This window comes from Ailuropoda melanoleuca, chromosome 11 (assembly GCF_002007445.2).
Source record: "Ailuropoda melanoleuca isolate Jingjing chromosome 11, ASM200744v2, whole genome shotgun sequence".
In the NCBI taxonomy this organism is placed as follows: Eukaryota; Metazoa; Chordata; class Mammalia; order Carnivora; family Ursidae; genus Ailuropoda; species Ailuropoda melanoleuca.
Genome location: NC_048228.1, coordinates 99,337,135 through 99,358,962, shown reverse-complemented (window position 1 = coordinate 99,358,962; position 21,828 = coordinate 99,337,135). Strand labels below are relative to the sequence as shown.

Genomic DNA, 21,828 nt, shown 5'->3' with positions numbered 1-21,828 from the left:
ACCCTCGCCGCGGGGCAGAGGCGGCGCGCCCCCCTGCGCATGCGCCCGCCCCGTCGGCGCGCGCGCCCGGCCTACTCCGCCAGCAGAGACGCGGGGACGCGCGGGCCGCCGCCATGCGGTCCCCGAGGCCCACGTGACCGGACTCGCGGCGGCGACTAGCCCTCTCACTTACCTCCTTCGCTCTTCGTTCCTTGGCCCCTTCGCTTGCCGAGAAAAGAAACCAAGTCTTTACCCTATTTGTTTCACAACATCAAACGCAGTATCAGAAGGGATGGGTTGTCGCTTTGGGGGCGCTTTCAGCGCTGCCGGAACGCCCACCAGGCCTTGAGGCCGAGGCAGCCGAGCACAATGGCCGCGCTCAGGCCAAGAGCTCCGCCTGGGCGGCGCGGGTTGTGACGCCCATTTGCCAGGGTGACTGTTCTATGCCCCACAGGGCCTTCCTAGGCCGCCCTTTGACCCCTGCCATTCCCGGGTGGCGGGCTCGACCTCCCTGCCCGCTGGTCAAAGGCCCCAACGAATGGGTGGACCAGGTCTGAGGCTCTAAGACCTTAGGACCCACAGAGAAACGGTGCTGCGGAAGCTGACAGGACACTGGCCACATTTGTGTTCTGGGGGGGCGCCAAGCCTGGGTCTGGGGGCAGGGCACCATCTCCTCCAGGGCAGGCTGGATGGGAAGGCAGTGTGGAATTCTGAAGCCTCCAAGGAAGGAAGGGAAAATGTGCCCTGGGGATCAAGGAGGCAGGAATGTACCTCAAGCACAGGAACACCAGGTCAGGGATGTCAGAAAGGCCGTGGGGGGAGGGGGGCGAATTATCATAGAAGGTTAGTGCAGGAAAGAACCTTGGTACACATACTTGCATAGCCGAGGATCAGAGAGAAAGGAGACAGACAAGGTCACTGCCAAGAAGGTCAGCCTCTTCCCGCAGGTCAACTTCCCCTTTCCCAACCATGGAAGAGACCTGGAGAGACCCTGTTATGGGCTCTGCTAATCATGATCGACTCTCGACTAACCGGTTGCCTGGAGGACTGATGGACTCAAAGAGAAATGGGAGAAAACAGGGAAGGCTAAGAACCTGAATGGTTATTTGCTTAATGACTATAAACTGCAGGAGGGCAGGAACCAGATTATGTTCTGTTCTCTCCTTATATTCCTATTACCTATCATAGTTCCATGACAACATAGGGGTTTGATGAATATTCAAGAAATGTTGGAGTAGAAGGTGAGAAAGAACCTTGGAGTAGAGTGCGTCTGTTTATTTCTAATGCACAGACTGGAGATAAAATTAGATTCCTGGTTTTGCCAGATACTGCTTGCAGGACTTTGAATAAGCTACATGACATCTTTTTGTCTCAGTTTCCTCATATAGAAAATGGGGACAAAACCGCTATGGACTAAATTCTTGTGTCTTCAAATTCATTTGTTGAACCCCCTGCCTCACCATGTGACGGTATAAGGAGGTGAGCCTTTGGAAGGTAATTAGGATTAGATGAAGTCATGATGGATTGTTGCCCCTCTAAAGCCCTCATGATGGATTGTTGTCCTTCTTAGAGTCGCTAGAGCATGCTTCCCTTCAACATGGCAGTCTGCAAGCCTGAAGAGGGTGCTCACCATGCTGGCACCCTGATCTTGGTCTTCCAACCTCTAGAACCATGAGAAATAAATTTCAGTTGTTTCATCGAGTCTGTGGTATCTTCATTATAGCAGTCTGAGCTAAGACAAATACCTCCTCACAGCACTGTTACAAGAATTAAGAGAGTTCATATATTTGAATTGCTTATATTAGCACCTGGCACATAGTAAGTACAGCCTGTAAGCTATTATTATTATTATTAAATAAAACAACTCTGTGAGGTAGTCCTGTAGGAAACTAAGTCTTGAAGACATTCTGGTAATTGCCTAGCATCCCACAAATTAGGAACCGAATAATCTGGCCATATGAATCTTGGCCCAGTAATACCCTCCCAGGCACTGTATCAGTTGTGTGGTTTCTGCACAGTCTGTCCTAAAGAAACAGGGACACCTGGGTGGCTCAGATGGTTGGGCACCTGCCTTCAGCTTGGGTCCTGGGGTCGAGCCCCACATCGGACTCCCTGCTCAGTGAGGAAGGCTGCTTCTCCCTCTCCCTCTGCCTGCCGCTCCCCCTGCTTATACTCTCTCTCTCTCTGTGTCAAATAAATAAAATCTTAAAAAAAAGAAGAAGAAGAAGAAATAGGAAAAACGCTTAAGTAATAGAATATAAATATGGGCCTTAAGATCTCTGTCATCCTCTTCCCCTTTCTCCTTCTTTCTTTTAAACTCTGCTCTTTCACCAGCGCTTTGCTTCTATGTTTTTTATTATCCCCTAGAAGACATTTTCTTATTTCCGCTCTATTTCTTTACTTCATTCTGATCTTTCACTCCAGCTGTCTCAAAATGTAGAATCAGACCTCAGGTGAACCAGTTAGATGGAGAAATGAGTTCCATGAGAACATGCACTTTGTTTTATGCTCAGCACTTAGAACAATGCCTGTCATACCAGTTAGAACTCAATATCTACTGAATAAAAAAAGGAACAGGGGCACCTGGCTGCTCAGTCAGTGGAGCATGCAACGCTTGATCTTGGGGTTGCAAGTTCGAGCCCCATGTTGGGTGTAGAGATTACGTAAAAATAAAAATCTTTAAAAAACAAAAAAGAAAGAGGAATGAGGGAAGTTCCTGATAGTCTGTAATTTCCTCATTTTAACTGACTTTTAATACACCATGCTCTATTTCCAAATACTTATTTGTGTCTGCTGTTCACCTATGTACCTCCAGAAGCAAGCACTAAATTGTTTCACAACAACAAAAAAATACATCCAGACACAGTTTTGCTGTAATCTAGAATTTGAAGCTGTGTAGTCAGCTCAGTAGTAATAACAGCCCCTTTGGACTCTGGCCATCTCAGGGAATTTGTTTATGATGACCAAATGAAAGAAATACAGTGATAAAAAATAAATCCTGTGGGTCATTCTTCCCTTTGAAGGGGGCTATTAACATTAGCTCCATATGCTGAGTAATATAGCAATTAATTATCTACTATATCCAGAATAAATGATTGATTTACATTAAACTTTAGCCCCAGAAAGAAGGCATTGATCAGTGGAGTGTCATTACAGGTTCCTGCAACTACAGCCGATCAGGAACTGTTACTAAGGCCAAGGTTGTCGGTTTAGTCATCTATGATTTCTTCTCGTATATGACAGAGAAGTTCTAACAGACCATCTAGCTATCAGCTGCCACAAGGAGACTGGATAGGCATGTGAAGAGAGCAATGAAAATGCACATCGTATGGTGCCTGGTGTATCTATGGTTCCTTCTTTCCTGTTCTCGTTCTCTCTGAAAAACTGCATGCCACAGGGGGCGCAAAAAAGATGCCAAATCATTCCGTGGTGACCTAAAAATATGACATCAGGCCTCCTTGCTAGTATTTTCCAACTCTAGTTTTGAGGGCCCTGGAAAGGATTAGTGGTCAAGGAAAGTCAATTCTAAGGCATTTAACTCTGTTTATGTGAGTGACACAGCACTTTCCCCAATGGGGGGTAAGTTGTGAAAATAAGCAATGAAAGAATGTTGCTGTTGCAAAAACGGTTGGAATCCCAGTCCTAACTCAGTACCAGAATTCGTCCTTCCTGTCAGTCAAAATAGCCAATCAACATTTTGCCTCAGCAGGCTAGGCTGATTAAGAAGTATGGGTTTCAGAAAGGGTGATAGCACTGTTAAAGAAAAGATAGTCAGACTTGAAATGCAATCCCAGATGCTACTTTTTCTTTTTCTCTTTTTTTTTCATTTTCCTTTAAGATATTTTATATGCAAACGGCCTTCAAAAAATGAAATATCTATAGCCTGCAGTTTGCCCCAAACCCTTACTTTCTTTTTTTAATTTAAATAATGAGTGCTATTTCCCCATTGGTGTTCACTATATAATTACAGATGAGTCACTGTGTGTATTAGTTTGCTAGGCCACCATAACAAAATACCACAGACTGGGTAGTTTACACAACAGAAATTTAGTTTCTCACTGTTCTGAAAGTCCAACACTGAGGTGTTAGCACTTCTGATTTCCTCTGAGGCCTTGCATATAGCTTGCATATAGCTACCTTCTCACAGTGTCCCCACGGGGCCTTTCCTCTGTGCCTATGTCCTAAAGTCCTTGTCCTTTTTGTATAAGGAAACCAGTCAGATTGGATTAGGGCCCACCCTAACCACCTCATTGTAACTTACCTCTTTAAAGGCCTGATCTCCAAATATAGTCACATTCTGAGATACTGAGAGTTAGGGCTTCAACTTATAAATTTTAGGGGAACACAATGCAGCCTGTAACACTATGGAAAGAAAAGTTTGTCACAAAGATATAATAAAACTTTTTGTATAATGACAAAAAAAATAAAAACCCAACTGTGGAAATAGCTAGATGTCCCTTAGTATCAGATAAATCTGATATCTGATATCTACATATCAGATAAATAAATTACAGCACATGCATTCAATGGACAAATATGCAGCTATTAAAAAACCATAAGATACATCCATGTTTGCTGACATAGAATGAAACCAAGATTTTCTAAGTTAAAAAAAAACAATGTAGGGAATACTTTGTTAAATACAAACTCTTCGGGCACCTGGGTGGCTCAGTTGGTTAAGCGTCTGCCTTTGGTTCAGGTCATGATCCCAGGGTCCTGGAATAGAGTCCCACATCTGGCTCCCTGCTCCGCGGGGAGCCTGCTTCTTCCACCTCTGCCCCTCTTTCTGTGTCTCTCATGAATAAATAAATAAAATCTTTTTAAAAAAATAAATAAATAAATATGAACTCTTTTGCGTTAAAAAAGAAAAAATATGTTTCTAGAATAAAAGTCGAAATTTGTAAGCAGGGGTTCTGGGATGGGAAGCAGTTAAATGCCTTTTAAATATGTACCCTTTGGTACAGTTTTAATATTTTACTACACTCATCTATTGCTCTTACAGTTATAAAAATTTGTTAATAAGAATGCTTTTTAAAAGAATTTAGACAATAAATTTTAAATCTTTAAAAATACTATTAAAGGAAAAAAATTTTGATTATAATCAGTAGCAACAGTGCTAACTACACTAGAGCTATTTTATGTTTATCTTAAAATTTTATTCTAATCTGTTTTGTCCATTTGCTTTGCCTCTGGTTTCTCTCCGTATATTGCCCTTTGGCCCACAATCACCTTTCCCATAGGCCTGGAGGCATCTTTGAGGGTAGGGACAGTGTTTTAATGATACTGGAGAAATGCGTCTGGTTGACTGCTAATTGAAAAGAGCAGGATCAAAATTGTACTTACACTATAATCCACAGCATGTTTACAGAATGCATATGAAGGATTGGAAATAAATGAAGCAAAATCTTAATAAGTCTCCTCTGAGTTATAAGAATTATAGGTGATTCCCTCCCTCTTTTGTATTTATTCTTTCCAATGCTAAATCAGTATGTTTTACTTTTAATGTCAGAAATACAGAAATGAGCATATTACAATCTGATGATAATCATATTTTATAAATAACGCTTAGAAGGTGCTAATAGGGGGCACCTGAGTGGCTCAGTGGGTTAAGCGTCTGACTCTTGATTTCCACTGAGGTCACAATCTCAGGGTCATGAGATTGAGGATCCAGCAGTGCGGTGGTCCTGGAACCTGCTTAAGATTCTCTCTCCCCCTCCCTCTACCCCTCCCTCCTCTAAAAAATAAGGGGCTAAAAGGAAATATATCACAATGTTGATAATGGCTATCTTGGTGGTGGAACTATAGTTGATTTGGGGGAAGGAGGAGCTAATTTTTTCTTAAAATTTTAACAAAAGGGGTGCCTGGGTGGCTCAGTCAGTTAAGCAGCTTGCTCTTGATTTCAGCTCAGGTTGTGATCTCAGGATCGTGGGATCAAGCCCTGCTTCAAGCTCCCTGCTTAGCGGGGAGTCTGCTGGAGAGTCTCTCTCCCTCTGCCTCTGCCCTTCCCCCTGTATGTTGCACTCTCTCTCTCTCAAATAATAAATTCTAAAAATAAATAAATAACAAAATTTAAGCAAAAAATTTCCCCCAACTTTGTGTTTGAAAAACAAAATTAGAGGCTCCTGGGTGGCTCAGTTGGTGAAGCATCCGCCTTCGGCTCAGGTCATGATCCCAGAGTGCTGGGATCGAGCCCCATGCGGGGCTCCCTGCTCAGCAGAGAGCCTGCTTCTCCCTCTCCCTCTGCTGCTCCCCCTGCTTGTGCGCTCTCTCTCTCTCTCTCTAATAAATAAATAAATAATCTTTTAAAAAATTAGGTTTTGTTTTCTTTTAAAGGTTTCAGTTTAATTAACATTAATCACCATTAGATCCATAATGCCAGAGCTATACCCAGGGTCTGAGGTCCATCCCACCTCACAGATAGAGTACAAGGATGCTTGCTCTAAGTGTGCCTGGAGAACTTGGCCTACATCTCCTCCTCATGGTCCTATCCTTCAGACATGGCCCCAGTCATTCTAGTGAGTTCTAGCTGCGTTCTGTTCCTTAGACCACCAAGCCCCTGTGGCACTTCCTGCATGACACACACATAGGACCCACTTCACCTGGGCAGGGCCTCCCAAGCCACTCAGGATTCCAGGGGTGCTGCTAACTCTTTTAAAAGTCTTAGAAATTTGGGGGGAGGGGCTGGGCTGGGCATTGGGCGTTTTCCTGTTCAGTGGCCCTTTCTGTCTGCAGTGAGTCTCAGTATCCCTTTCCAGAACTTGGAGTTTGCATTTTTGGAACACATGCTCCCCTTTCCTGACTAAAGGATAGGGCATCAGAATGGAATACAGACACGACTTACTGTTCCCTTTTTCAAGGTATGGCCCTGTCTCCCCTAGAGGTAGCTCACTGATGTCTCACGTGAGAAAAAGAATTCCTTGAATTTATACAAAGGCATATGGTAACAGAAGAACTGAGAAGAGGAAGAGGCTTAAAAGAAAAAAGGGATAGATTAGACAAATAAAAAGATGAGGAAAAACAGAGTGGCGGAGGGAATAAAGGAAAGAAAAATATAGGTGAGGGGCACCTGGGTGGCATAGCGGTTAAGCGTCTGCCTTCGGCTCAGGGCGTGATCCCGGCATTATGGGATCGAGCCCCACGTCAGGCTCTTCTGCTATGAGCCTGCTTCTTCCTCTCCCACTCCCCCTGCTTGTGTTCCCTCTCTCGCTGTCTCTATCTCTGTCAAATAAATAAATAAACTTTAAAAAAGAAAAAAAAGAAAAATACAGGTGAAAAGAAAAGAAAGCAGTAATTAAAATGTATTAAGGTCTTTCTATGTACTAGGCACTATAAATTCTCTATGTGAATTACCATGTGTAATCCTTACAACTACTGTATGTGGAAAGTTTTATTTTTTTCTCACTTGACAGAAAAAGGAAATGATGTCTAGACAGTTATTGACTTGTCCAAGTTCGTAGAGCCAGTTAGTAGAAAATCAGGGATATAAATCTATGTCTACTCATTCCACAACATGCACTTAACCTTATACCAAAAGACAATTTTGTCATTAGTTTATGTCAACAAACTAAATGACTAATAGGTGCTCTTAATCTCTGAACTGAAGCCAAAGGTAACCCTGAACAATATGGGCTACACCATAAACAACATGTGTCCAAATACAGAATAGTCTCGGTCCTTAGGATACCTTTTAAAGATTAGTAGTTCAGATAATGCTAGGACCAGATTTTTGCTTTATTACAAATATGGACATATAATGTGTACAATGGTTCATAATGTTTCTTTGCAAAAATTCCAAACAGATAAGAGCCTTCCATTTCTTAGCCATACCTGTGTGTCACTTACCTTGTTCTCAATAAATATTGCCAAGTCAACATCAACTCCTTGACTTTCAATCAAAGGCCCTATTATGGGCTACCTTGCATGGAACAGGATCGTGCAGTGTTTATGGCCTGAGGGAAAGGTGGCTACTCTTTAAGACAACTTGACTCAGCTGATTGTACCATGTAGCGAGGAAAAACATCACAAGTTTCTGGAAAGGAAAGGACCGATAAGCTTCCTGTAAATTGTCAGGCTTACATTTATTGTAATGATGAAATATGGCAGGCTATTGCTTAATCCCTGCAGGTGTTGGGGGGGTATTTAGGGAAGTACCAGTTCTGTTTCCTTCCTCCTTACCACTGACATTTTTAAAAACCCTCATAAACCCAAAACACAGTATCTGGAGTTACATAAGGCAATTCCTGGTAAATTTTTAAACGCTGACAGCTATGTAGGCAGAAAGAGATATGAGTGTCAGATACACCTCTGATTCCCATTAACTAATAGCATTTTGTTTTTTAATAGCCTGGTTAATACATAAAACATAGACCAAAGTTCAAATTCTACTTCCGCCACTACCTACCTACCCGTGGGACCTTGGGCAAATCACTTGCCCTTTCTGGGGCACTTTTGAGAGGGATAAGTGGTGATAAGTAATTAATACATATAATCTACAACACATGCAAAAAGGACTCTCCCAGACAACTGCTTGCCTGTTACGGGAAATCAGTCACCAACCACGCAGATAAGTCTATCAAGAGTTAGTTGACCTTTACCCAATCATTATTTTCTTTGTGTAACTAGTTTAACTGTAATTAGTTTACTAAAGTGCAATTCATTTTACTGTGATGAGTGCCATTCACAATTATAGATTTACATGCATTTAATCTTGCCAGCCTCTAAGTGAACCAATTCATGAGAAATGATATCCCTCCCTTTGCATACAGCATAGTTCTACAATCTTCCTCTCTAAACACAAGGGTGTATTACTCATTGATGATAGCTGCCAATTACTGAAAGACTAACTCTATACCAGGCACCACATTATCTCACAACACTGTGAAGTAGGTTCTGCCGACCCAATTTTACTGGAACCAAAGCTCAGAGAAGCGGAAGCAGGACTCGAAGCCAGGTTGGATGTTTGTACCACGCTGCAATGCTCTTCCTCTTACACAGCTATCATACTTCAGTTTCTGTGAAGTACAAGACCTTCCATGCAGCTTTGCTGGGAGTTTCATCCATGAAAAGGGGAGGAGGGAGTGGGAAATAATACATTGACAGAACAGGAGGCAGAGCGCACACTGCTTCAAGGTTCTTAGCTAAGTGCTTGCCATCAGCTAAATTAACAATAGAAAATCTGAAATAATAACTAGGGGGTAATAAGCTATGGTACTAGCAATAAAAGTGCTATAACACTTCACCCAGGGATTCCTGGGTGGCTCAGTCAGTTAAGCGTCTACCTTTGTCTCAGGTCATGATCCCAGGGTCCCGGAATCGAGTCCTACACCCAGCTCAGCGGGAAGCCTGCTTCTCCCTCTGCCTGCCGCTCTCCCGGCTGGTGCTCTCTTTCTCTGACAAATAAATAAATGAAATCTTTTTTTTTTTTAATTCAAAAAAAAAAAAAAAGACTTCACCCAGAGAGTTCAGATGCCAAGAGCACCTGAACCAACTCCGTCCTTGAAGCACTCCTCAAAACATGGTCCTTCCAGAACCTTCATTAGAACCATATCAGGTCCTTTTTAAGATGTGATTTCTAAGACACACCCTTGGACATTCTTTTCAGTACATTTGGTCTCAGGCTCTGTATATGATTCTTATGAAACTAAAGTTTGAAAAATACTATTCCAGTTACTATGCTTCCATAATTAAAACTGTTTCTCGAACTTGATGAGGTGGTTAAAGAATTCATGGAACTCACGGGATCATTTGCAAAACGTGACATGATACTTAAAAGTAATACAGCTAAATTTGCAAGATAATAGTACAGACTTCAAGAATAAATAGACCTGAGCTCAAATCTCTCCTCTCCTGCTTAGCACTTATACAACTCTGGGCAAGTTTCTGCACGTTTCTGAACCTTAGTCTCCACTGCTTTAAAATATCGATTATAACATTTTGATAGGGTATTGTGAAGACTAAAGACAATATACGTGTGATGCCTGACACATAATAACCATAGAATAAATTATAAGAATAGCCACAGAATAAATTATAAATTATAAAAAATAAATGTTTAATAATAGAACATCCAACACCGTATAAAATAGGATGCCATATCTTAATAAACTCTAGTGTGAAGAGATATCGATGGGGGGAGGGGGTGCCTCGGTACCTTGGTCCGTTGAGTGCCCAACTACTGATTTCGGCTCAGGTCATGATCTCAGGGTCGTGGGATGGAGCCCCAAGATGGGCTCCACACTCAGGGCAGTCTGCTTGGGATTCTCTCTCCCTCACCCTCCGCTCCTACCCCCACTCACACTCTCTCTCCCAAATAAATAAATAGAATCTTTTTAAAAAGAGAGAGAGATTAGGGGCCAGAGGTTTCAAAATGGTTCAAGCCATTGTGATTCAGCACACCAGCTTTGGAATCAAAGTGTCTGGGTTCAAATCTCAGCTGGCCTACTTTCTCATTCAGCACCAGCACAGTAAATCAGAACTTCTTTTGCATCCTGGAAATGAGACCTTTGTTAATATTGTTAAGCCACAAACCTGTTCATTATTCTGCTAAATAAACTACAACGTGGAAATAATACTACCTATCTGATAGGACTGTGTGAGAATTGAGATTATACAGGTATAGAGTTTATGACACTGTCTGGCATATGACCAAAGCACTTTTAAAAGGAAAACCCTGCTCATTTCTATTACCACTCAACAAATGGTATGTGACTATCATGGGTCAGGAACTCCAGATTCAGTATGTCCAAGAATGAACTCACCATTTTCTCTGTCCTCTGAGTTTCCAATCCTCGGTATTTTCATTTCAGTGACTTTTATTGCTGCTCATCTAGTCCCTACCTTAGCTAGAATAATGATAGCAAACAAAGTTGAGTTCCAGGCACTCCTCTAAGGACTTCTTTGGTATTAAATTGTATCTATTCACACAGAATGACTGTATGAAGTATAGGTACTATTATCATCCCCATTTTACAGATGAATGAACTGAGATGGACAGGATGCATGAATTGCCCAAGGCAATCCTGGAACAGCAGAGTCAAGATTCAAATCTAGGCAGTATAGTCCCAGACCCTGGATCTTTTAATGTACATAATTCTGCCTCTAGGGCTGTCTGATGGGCTCAGTGGCTCAGTGGCTGGAGCACGTGACTCTTGATCTTGGGGTTGTGAGTTCAAGCCCCATGTTGGGTGTAGAAATTACTTAAAAATTTTGTTTTAAAAAGAAATACTACTTCTAAAGATTTTTGAGTTATTTTAAAAGCTCTCACTCTCCATCACTTCAATATCTAATTAGATATATAGTCCTCTTATACATCTCTGATCCAGCCCCGCTTCTCTATCCACACTAATACGGACCTAATTTAGGCCCAGTTGACCTTCTGATTGAACAACCAGTCTCCTTGATTTTAGCTTCTTCTCACTGAATCCTTCTACCAAACCAACCAGTCAGAAGTGTTTCTAAAACACAGATATGCTAAATGACTCTCGCTTAGTTAAAAACATATAGTGGCACCTCAATTTCTACAGAATAAGACCCAAATATCCCTATGTCCATTTCAATAAGGCACCTAGTGCCGTATCTCCCTTACAATGGTAAGTACATTTCATTTTATTTTCATTGATATGAACATGTCTGTTTCCTCACTAAAGTGGGCCCTCTGTCAAAGTAGGGACACTTTTGTTCATCCTTATACAACCATATTTCCCCAGGCCCCAAGAGCCCACAGCTACAAATGAGGTCACGATATCATTAATATATTAATCTTCATGACTCGTTGCTCCTCCAGCAAGTGCAAGACCTGTAGCTTCAGCAAAATCCACCATACTGCAACATACTCCTGATTCCCCAGGAATGTCTCCCACAGGCTCAGTAGCAGATTCTCTCCCATTGTAGCTACACTGTTGCCCCACATGACACGTGAGCCACTATGGTTCTCCCATGCTTCCTCTGAGCCCTGTATTCCAGTGGTCATCATGAGCTTAGGTGTTTTCTTCCTTGCAAAATACTGTTAAAGTAGGGTTGCCTCTAGTTCCCTGGGGACCAGATACACTCTCAGGGGTCTGAGCCAGGACAAATTTGAGGTACTTCATATTCAGAATCCCTCCTTCACTCCAACAATGGTTTTAGTACTGGTTCAACTCATTTCTTTTTCCCTTAGGATGATCTGCCTGGCTTAAGCTACCACAGCAAATCTGGTGAAAATTTTATGGGGCCACTCTACCAGTCTGCCAGGTGTCCTTAATATTATCTGAGTCCCAGAGTGCCCACAGGGAATGCTCAAGGTAGACGCTCTAAGCTACATCTGTCTCCCCCTTTCCTAAACCCCTCACCAACTCCTCTGCCTAGCACGGAGCTTTGTGCATACCAAAATCACAACAAATGTTTTTAAATGGAATAAAAATGATTTTTATGCCACTTGAGAAGAGCTAAAGTTTATCTGAGGAAAGGAACACAAATTTAGAATGAGAGTCTCTGGCCCTCAATCCAAAATTACACAGAAATTCTGGCATTTAAGGAAAAAAAACCAAAAAACATGGGCTCTTACCTGAGAGGCATTTGACTGTTGCCAGGACTCTGACTACAGTACATGTGCATCTATGTTCTCCAAAGGACCCCTCCAAAGGAATCTGGGTCACAAGTGAAGCATTCATGACCGCGTGCCAAACCCTTCGGCTGAAGCAAGAGGAAGCTGATTCACTCTTCTTGTGGCCCACTGCAGACAAAATTGCCTCAAGTTCCTGTTGACACACTCTTTTCAAAAAGACTATTTATCTCGTGCTGACAACCTCCCCATGAGAACATGACCCTTGTGAAGGACCTCCTCCACCAGTCCCCAGGAGAGGAGAGGCAGCACAAGAAGCAGCAGCTGGTGCAGAGCCCCAACTCCTATTTCATGGACATGAAGTGCCCAGGATGTTCCAAAATCGCCACCATCTTTAACCACTCATAAACAGTAGTTTCGTGTGTTGGTTGTTCCCCTGTCCTTTGACAGTCTCCAAGAGGAAAGCAAGGCTTACAGAAGGATGCAGCACTAAAAACATCCTGAATCTATCCCAACAAACACAGTTTGGATAAAACGAACAAACAAACACAAACCATTTAGTTATCTTGTTCATGTAAAGCAAATCTTTTAGACTGACGTGACTTTTCACATTTTAAATATATGAGGTATTTGTTGTTTGCTGTAATTTTGATGAAACTGCAGCCTGTTAGGCAATGTGGTATTAATGGAGAAAACTCACCCAAATTGCTAACTAGATCAGGGTTTTAAACATGGGCAGTGGGGGCGCCTGGGTGGCACAGTGGTTAAGCGTCTGCCTTCGGCTCAGGGCGTGATCCCAGCGTTATGGGATCGAGCCCCACATCAGGCTCCTCTGCTATGAGCCTGCTTCTTCCTCTCCCACTCCCCCTGCTTGTGTTCCCTCTCTCGCTGGCTGTCTCTATCTCTGTTGAATAAATAAATAAAATCTTAAAAAAAAAAAAAAATAAAAAAAAATAAACATGGGCAGTGCTTTCAGGTCACTGGTATTAAATAAGACTCATTTAAAAAAAAATTACTAGTTGTTGACTACTTCCCAATTTAAAGGGAAATTATAAATTATATTAGTACTATTACAAATTCAAACTATTAATCAAGAAATTTCATCCCATGCTTGATGATTTGAATCATGGTAAGCGTAAAGGATAGTTGAATTCATGTCATAGTACTTAGGTTCCTTGGCTCTTTCACTAAACACCACATGGTCATGGGCAACATCTTTATGGTAATCCATGATAAAATATCATAAAAGTGCCTAGCAGGCACCAGAGTGGCTCAGTTGGTTAAGCATCCGACTCGATTTCAGCTCAGGTCATGATCTCAGGGTCCTGAGATTGAGCCCTGCATTGGGCTCTGTGCTCTACGGGAAGCCCCTCTCTCCTTCCCCCCTACTCATGCTCTCTAAATAAATAAATTAAAAAAAAAACTTTATTAAAAAAATAAGTGCTTAACATAACACTTGGCATTTTCTACAAGAATTCATATATTTGTTAAAATGGAGGGGTTTTTTTAATACATTTTTTAAAGGCTTTATTTATTTATTTATTTGACAGAGAGAGAGAGAGCACACAAGCAGGGGAGCTGCAGGCAGTGGCAGAGAGAAAAGCTGGCTTCCTGTGGAGCAGGGAGCCCAATGTAGGGCTAGAACCCAGGAGCCCGGGATCATTACCTGAGCTAAAGGCAGACGCTCAACCAACTGAGCCACCTAGGTGCTCTTAAAATGGAATTTTTATTTAACACATATTAAACAACTTGAATTCTTTAGGAGTTTCATACTAAGTAGCAGTATCCTCCTATTGGGCCTGTAGATCTGGAAAGACTCATCACTGCATTCAAATGAGACTAAGCAAAGTCTTATATTGCCTCTAAATGCAAATTAAAAGGCATAGTATAGTGCTTTTTTAAACAACAGGTCACAAGCTAATTGTGAATTGAAACCAACAAATCTTTTTATAGAAAATGCCAGAGCAACGTGCTTAAAGTCTGAGCAAGGACTATGCCTATTGCCACAAATACCAGGAACAACCTTGGCAATTGTTGGGAGAAACAAGTAATGGAAAGGAGGTAATAAGTAAAATATGAATTGCTAGGATAGTTTGCTGCCTTCTCATTTGCTTTCCTGGTATAAGAAGGTCAATTTAACTATTGCTTTATTGGGAAGGCTAATAATTGTACAATTAAATGTTTGGTTAATATAATCCAATTACTTGTGGCTTAATGTATGAAGGCATTTCATCTGCTGCTGACAGAAAGTATCAAGATTTTCAGCTACAGATGTTCAGTCCATGTGTAGTGTGACATTTTCAAATTTGTAACTTTTAATCAAACTAATACAAATTGTACACAAACCATATTTTAAAAAATTTAAAAAAGAATGAAGTGAAGGAGCACCTGCTTGGCTCAGTCGGTTGAGCATGTCACTCTCGATCTCAAGGTCATGAGTTCGAGCCCCATGTTGGGTGCAGAGATTACTTTTTTAAAAAGTTTATAAAAAACTTTTTTTAAAGCGTGAAGTAAAAACAGTGTTCGCGCTCAACTGATGGATCTGGAATGTAAAATAATGACAATATGGAGAAAAATGGTTATTTTAAATGCAAATCTGTACTTCATTCAAGCTACATTATTTTTTTTCTCTTTAAAGATTTTATTTTTAAGCAATCTCTATACCCAAAGTGGGGGGCTCAAATTCACAACCCCAGGGTCAAGAGTCATATGCTGCACTGACTGAGCCAGCTAGGCACTGTTATTCAACCTACATTCTAAAATGAAAAAGAAGTACAGAAGATTATAATAAAGACAATTTAATATGTGGGTTTATCAAATTATTGGTATTTTAAAAATAGAAGCATAAGATCTCCAAAATTAAAAGCTACTTGGAAACAAGCTAAAATTATTGATAAATAAAGGGGGAAAATGCATTCAAGTCCCCAGTCTAATTTCTTAGTCAGTCCACCATTGTTCCTGATAAAACCTTATTATCATCTTTAAAGCACGTTGTGAGACAGAAGGGAAAACAACGCACATATTTTCTTTCAGCATGTTTGGATATGTTGTGTATACTCTTAAGTCTCAGCTAATTAATTAAAATTTATGCAGAGTGACAGCACTCTAGCTATTTTTTTTAACTATTACAGAATATTTAGAAGCAATACTTATTGTAATCTGTAGAGATTTCAAAATCCAATTTGATGAGAACTGCATAACACTTTGTCGGATATATGTTGCAAGATCAGTTAGTACAGGATTTTTGTCATCTAAATATAGCATCACACGAAACTGAATTAGATTTATTTACAGTAGATAATATATTTTGGGGTAATGTAAATTAGAAAAATATTTTATGATGGAAAATCTTAAATATAAGAATAGAAAAAAAAGAATAGAGACAATAGTATAATGAACACCATCACGTACCTAATACCCAGCTTCAATAATCATCAATATTGGGGCCCCTAAAAAAAGTACAATTCAGGGCACCTGGGTGGCTCAGTTGGTTGAGCTGTCTTCTGCTTAAGTCATGATCTCAGGGTACTGAGATCCAACCCACATGTAGGGCTCCCTGCTCAGTGAACAGTCTGCTTCTCCCTCTTCCTCTCCCTCTGCCCCCCACCCCCATTTGTGAGCGTCCTCTCTCTCTCTCAAATAAATAGTCTTTTTAAAAAACGTGCAATCCATTCTTAGCTTACGGGCAATTAAGTAACAAGTTGCAGACCACAGTTTTTGGTCTCTAGTGTATTTCCAGCTGCCTGAAAAGACTTGACTTCTTTAACATTTCTTGTGTAATCTGCTAGTGATGAATTCTTTCACCTTTAGTCTGAAAGAACATTTTGCCTTTGTTTTTACTTTTGTTTCAATATTTTATTTATTTGAGAGAGAGAGAGCGCACAAGCAGGGGCCGGGGGCAGAGGGAGAGGGACAGATTCCTGCTGAACAGGAAACGCGCCACGGGGCTTGATCCCAGGAAACGAGATCATGACCTGAGCCTAGGGCAGACTCTTAACAGACTGAGCCACACCCAGGTGCCCCTTGCCTTTGTTTTTAAAATATATTTTCTCTGGGGATAGAATTTTAGGTTGACAGGTTCTTTCTAGCACATTATGTACGCCAACTTCTACAGTTTCTCCTCCTAACAGAAATCTGATGTCATCTTCATATTTTAACCTTGTTTCCAAATTAGTTGGATAGTGCCTTTACCCTCTGGTCTCCTTCTCTCTCTCTCTCTCTCTCTCTCTCTCTCTCTCATTGGAATGAAACAATTATGCTTTGATGTACTATTTTTCATGCTTCTTGTACTTGGGACTCATTGATCTTCTTGGATCTGTGGATTTATAGTTTTCATCATATTTAGATACTTTTTAGCTCTCGTTTCTTCAAAAGTTTCTTCATATTTCTTCCCCACTCCTTAGTCTATTATAGTGTATTAGATGCTTTTTAAGATTTTTTATGAGTTTGGAGTTTCCGTTGATAGGTCTTCAAACTTGTGAAATCTTTTCTGCTGCAATGTCAAGTCTGCCATTATTCCCACCTGGTGTTTTATATTTCACACCTTTATCTCTAGAAGTTTGTCTTTCCATCTTCCATGTCTCTAACTTTTCAACAATTGGAATAGTTACAATATAATGTCTGAAAATTCTAAGATCTATGTCAGTTTCAATTGATTTGTCTCAGTATGGGTCTTATTTTCCTACTTATTTATATTTTTGATAGCTTTTGATTGGATGCTAGACATTAGGAATTTTATCTTTCTGGGTCCTGGATATTTTTGCATTCCTATAAATCTTTGTTCTAGGACAATTACTTGCAAACAGTTTGATGCTTTCAGGTCTTGCTTTAAACAAACACAAGGCAAGACAGAACCATGCTCAGCCTGGGACAAATTATTCCCCACAACTGAGCTGAAACCTTTCTATGTACTCTACCCAATGCTCTGAGAACAATGAGGTTTTCCAGTCTGTCTTGTGGGAACAGCCATTATTGCCAGCCCTCTTTGAGATACTCTATTATTTCCGGTGGTCTTTTCCTCGGCCTCAGGTAACTAATGTCCTCAGCTACATGCACTGATTAGTACTCACCTGAAAACTCAAGGAGGGTCCCTTCCAAATTTTTAGAGCTTTCTTTCTGTGCAGCTCTTCTCTCTAGTACTGTGTTGCAAACTCTCGNTCGGCCTCAGGTAACTAATGTCCTCAGCTACATGCACTGATTAGTACTCACCTGAAAACTCAAGGAGGGTCCTTCCAAATTTTTAGAGCTTTCTTTCTGTGCAGCTCTTCTCTCTAGTACTGTGTTGCAAACTCTCACCACATCAGTTTTATCAGACTCAGCTGTCTGTCAAAGATTCCACCAGGTTCTCCCTGTTTCCCCCTCCCTGTGATGTAGCAGAGAAACTCTCAAGGCTGTAAGCTGAAGCAATCATAGAACTCACCTCATTTGTTTCCTCTCCCTGAGGGCTCAGTCCTTCATTGCCTGATGTCTTGAAAAACAGTGTTTCCTATATTTTGTCTATTTTTTACTATTACTGTCCTGTCTCAACCTTTTAACCATTGTGTCCCAGAAAAAAACATTTGATGCATTCAGGAAAAATATCTGGATAGAGTCACTTGCTTTCTAAAACCCTGAATCAAAAATTGAGTTATACTTGAAAATTAAAGAACATAAAACATTAATTTTTCATAAACATTAAACAATGCTTATGAGACATTACCTTTATCATTCTTTTGGAAGAGTAAGACTGTATATTACAAAATAGAATTACCGTAGTACTACTTATTAGTACTTTTAATACTTAATCCAATTAAAAACACAAGAAAGAAACAGATATTAATAGTGTGTCAGACAAGTGAGAACTGCCCTGGTATATCCCAGACTGGAATGAACTTATAAAGACAGCACATTCATCACATTAAATAAAATGCTCCTAAATTTTTATTTGCATTGTATTTATTTGGGATTCTTTCTCTGTTGCACTTATACATTAGTTGCATTATATATTTACAAAGCCCTATCAGCTAACATATTTCTTTTGTGTTAGAAAATAATCAAGGGGGGTGCACCTGGGTGGCTCAGATGGTTAAGCGTCTGCTTTCCACTTGGGTCATGATCTCCAGGTCCTGGGATTGAGCCCCACATTGGGCTCCTGGTTGGCTCAGCAGGGAGTCTGCTTCTCCCTCTCCCCTGGCTTTCCCCCAGCTTGTGTGCTCTCTCTGTCTCTCTTGAATGAATAAAGTCTTTAAAAAAAATAAATAAGCAAAATAAAATAATCAAGTTAATGGCTTTTAATGACGAATTAATTTGTCATATACCTACAAACATTGTTTTTGCAAATTCCCATCGGTTTGCTGGGAGTCACGAAGAAGGAAAACAGTGAGCCTGCCACTGCAGGCCGCTTCTACATATCAAACAGATGAAGCAACTCTAAGCTATCTCAGTGAAGCGTAACCAGGCTTATAGAAGATTTTTTCACATCGCTGATTTCAAAGCATCTGTTCAGTTATATAAGGTGTAAAAGAATGTTAACTTCCTTCTAAGTTTTCCTGTATCCTGTTACATAACTCATTTTCTTCAAATTAGTATTAACTTACAGCTAATATTTATAGGACAAATAGAAACCAAAATGGGAAACAACATATACTAGTAGAAAAAGAAATGAGGGGAACAAGTACCATAAATGAAAATTATTTAGGACCAAATAACCAACTACTATTGTGGCCTATAAAGATTATATCGCAGGGGCGACTGGATGGCACAGTTAAGCATTCGACTCTTGATTTCAGCTCAGGTCATGATCTCAGGGTCATGGGATCCAGCCCTACAACAGGCTCTGTGCTCAGTGGGGAGTTTCTTCCCCTTTCTCTCCCTCTGCTCCTCCCTTTGCTCCTCCTCTCCCTCTCTCTCTCTAAAATAAATAAATAAATCTTAAAACAAAAGAAAAGATTTTATTGCATTCTTCCTATCCTGGATATACCAGGCTATAGGCCTAGGTCCTGTCTAAGGCCCTTCTCTATTACTTTCAAAGTCAAGTCTTAGTTACCACACTGGCAGTGCAAAAAACAGAACCACTCAAGGCTGTTGAAAGTTTATAACATACTATGTCTTACCTTCCTGGTCACAAAAATTAATTGGATGGGCAGAAATGCTATAATGACTGCTTCTCTTCTGATGCACAAACACGTTTAGATGGAGGTATCTATAACTGAGGCAACATTTTAAAAGGAATGGAAGGTGGAAAAGAGCCCTACCTCTTGGTGGGGGGGAGGGCTAGGGAGTGCAGGAGCAGGAGGGGCAGAAGGAGGAAAGAATCTCAAACAGGCTCCCTGCTGAGCATGGAGTCCGATGCAGGGCTTGATCTCACCTGAGATTATGACCTAAGCCCAAAGCAGACACTCAACCGTCTGAGCTACCCAGGTGCCCAAAGAGCCCTACTTCTACTGTTAAATTGGCAAATACTTAACTCTCTGGGCCTTAGCTTCCCCATTTGTATAAATAGGGAGGTTAGAGAGAATTAGAGAGGAATCTGGTTTATAGAAATTATATCACTGCTTTGTAATCCATAATTCATATATATTAGGACACCATTTCAAAAATGTTATCAGTATTTCTCCTTCTGATATCAACGTAACAGAATGTTTGTTTATAAACCACCAGAGCAATATTTTTAACTCCCCCACCTTCCCAGAGTTAAAACTTTAATGTAGCCATCATTTAAACTTAACTATCACAGGCACCTGGGTGGCTCAGTCATTAAGCATCTGCCTTCAGCTCAGGTCATCATCCCAGCGTTCTCAGATCTAGCCCAGCATCAGGCTCCCTGCTCCGCGAGAACCCTGCTTCTCCCTCTCCCACTCCCCCTGCTTGTGTTCCCTCTCTCACTGTCTCTCTGTCAAATAAATAAATAAAATCTTAAAAAAAAAAAAAACCCAACTTAACTATCAGTTTATAGGAAATACATGATAGAATAGTTTGAGTGATAGTATGAGGATAAAATCAGTCAAATCCAGGATATGGAAAATTCAACTAGACAAATGACCTAATCTCTACAACAAATAAATGTCAAGGAGGCAAAGACAGCCTATTATGTGTTATAAGATATGGTAAGAAATAGTAATCCCATGAAATGTATGGACATGGTTTAGATACCGATTCAAAGAAACAAGGGTGAAGACATTTTTTTTTAGAAAATTAGAAAAACATGGGGGTGCCTGGGTGGCTCAGTCGTTAAGCGTTTGTCTTTGGCTCAGGGCATGATCCCAGAGTCCTGGGATGGAGCTCCCTGCTCCCCTGGGAGCCTGCTTCTCCCTCTCCCACTCCCCCTGCTGGTGTTCCCTCTCTCACTGGCTGTCTCTCTGTCAAACAAATGAAATAAAATCTTGAAAGAAAAAGAAAGGAAAGAAAGGAAAGAAAGGAAAGAAAGAAAGAAAGAAAGAAAGAAAGAAAGAAAGAAAGAAAGAAAGAAAGAAAGAAAGAAAATAAATTAGAAAAACATGAACACTGGATATTAGATGAAATGCTATGATGGCCAAAATTTAAAACAGTTCTAGCAGAGAGTAGGGTGCAGGAAGTATGTATATGTGTGTGTATGTGGGGGACGGAGGTATTCAGGGGGCAAGGAACAGAAACAAAATTGGCCAAATATTGATAATAGTTCATTTTACTATGCTTTGAAATTTTTCATAATAGTAAGAAAGAAGGATGATTTTCGAATCTATTAACTTTATGTACATGTGACATGATGTTATCACCAGCCTGCTGAAGACATGGAATTATCTGAGCTAAGTACAAAATCTTAAGAAACAAAAAGACAGGGGCGCCTGGGTGGCACAGCGGTTAAGCGTCAACCTTCGGCTCAGGGCGTGATCCCGGCGTTCTGGGATCGAGCCTCACATCAGGCTCTTCTGCTGTGAGCCTGCTTCTTCCTCTCCCACTCCCCCTGCTTGTGTTCCCTCTCTCTCTGGCTGTCTCTATCTCTGTCAAATAAATAAAAAAATCTTTAAAAAAAAAAAAAGAAACAAAAAGACAAAGTAGTAAGGACCCAATATAATTATCTAACAAGTGATGCATTCTGTATCTATTAAGAAAATAAACCACTGGGGCACCTGAGAAGTCAGTGGGTTAAGTGTCTGACTTGAGCTCAGGTCATGATCTCAGGGTCCTAGGGATCCAGCTCCAAGTCAGGCTCTCTGCTCAGCAGGGAGTCTGTTTCTCCCTCTCCTTCTACGCTCGCGCTCTCTCTCTCAAATAAAGTCTTTTACAAAGAGGAAAAAGAATATAAACCAGTGAAACCTATAAAATTAATACACTAAATCAGCTTCAACAATTAT

At 40.8% G+C, this 21,828-nt stretch overlaps 1 protein-coding gene and 1 pseudogene across 9 annotated transcripts in view; one reads left to right on the top strand and one right to left on the bottom strand.

The window, feature by feature from the left end:
• The window catches only part of FBXL5 (F-box and leucine rich repeat protein 5), a 50,380-nt gene extending 37,670 nt beyond the window's left edge, over window positions 1-12,710 (bottom strand). For 2 of the 9 annotated variants that reach the window (XM_019796429.2, XM_034672098.1), the window contains exons 1-4: window positions 12,521-12,709; window positions 7,822-8,008; window positions 4,241-4,341; window positions 1,440-1,642 (exon numbers count right to left, since the gene is read on the bottom strand). In XM_019796429.2, coding sequence (XP_019651988.1) covers window positions 1,440-1,442 — 3 coding nt within the window. In that variant the 5' untranslated portion in view covers window positions 1,443-1,642; window positions 4,241-4,341; window positions 7,822-8,008; window positions 12,521-12,709. Of the gene's footprint in view, window positions 1-1,439; window positions 1,643-4,240; window positions 4,342-7,821; window positions 8,009-9,257; window positions 9,320-12,520 lie in introns of those variants that run through there. The other 7 variants (XM_034672099.1, XM_034672097.1, XM_034672100.1 and 4 more) reach the window with 7 other exon arrangements.
• A 65-nt stretch (window positions 12,711-12,775) lies between these two features.
• On the top strand, window positions 12,776-13,050 carry LOC109489149 (annotated as a pseudogene).
• Window positions 13,051-21,828: the final 8,778 nt, after the last annotated feature.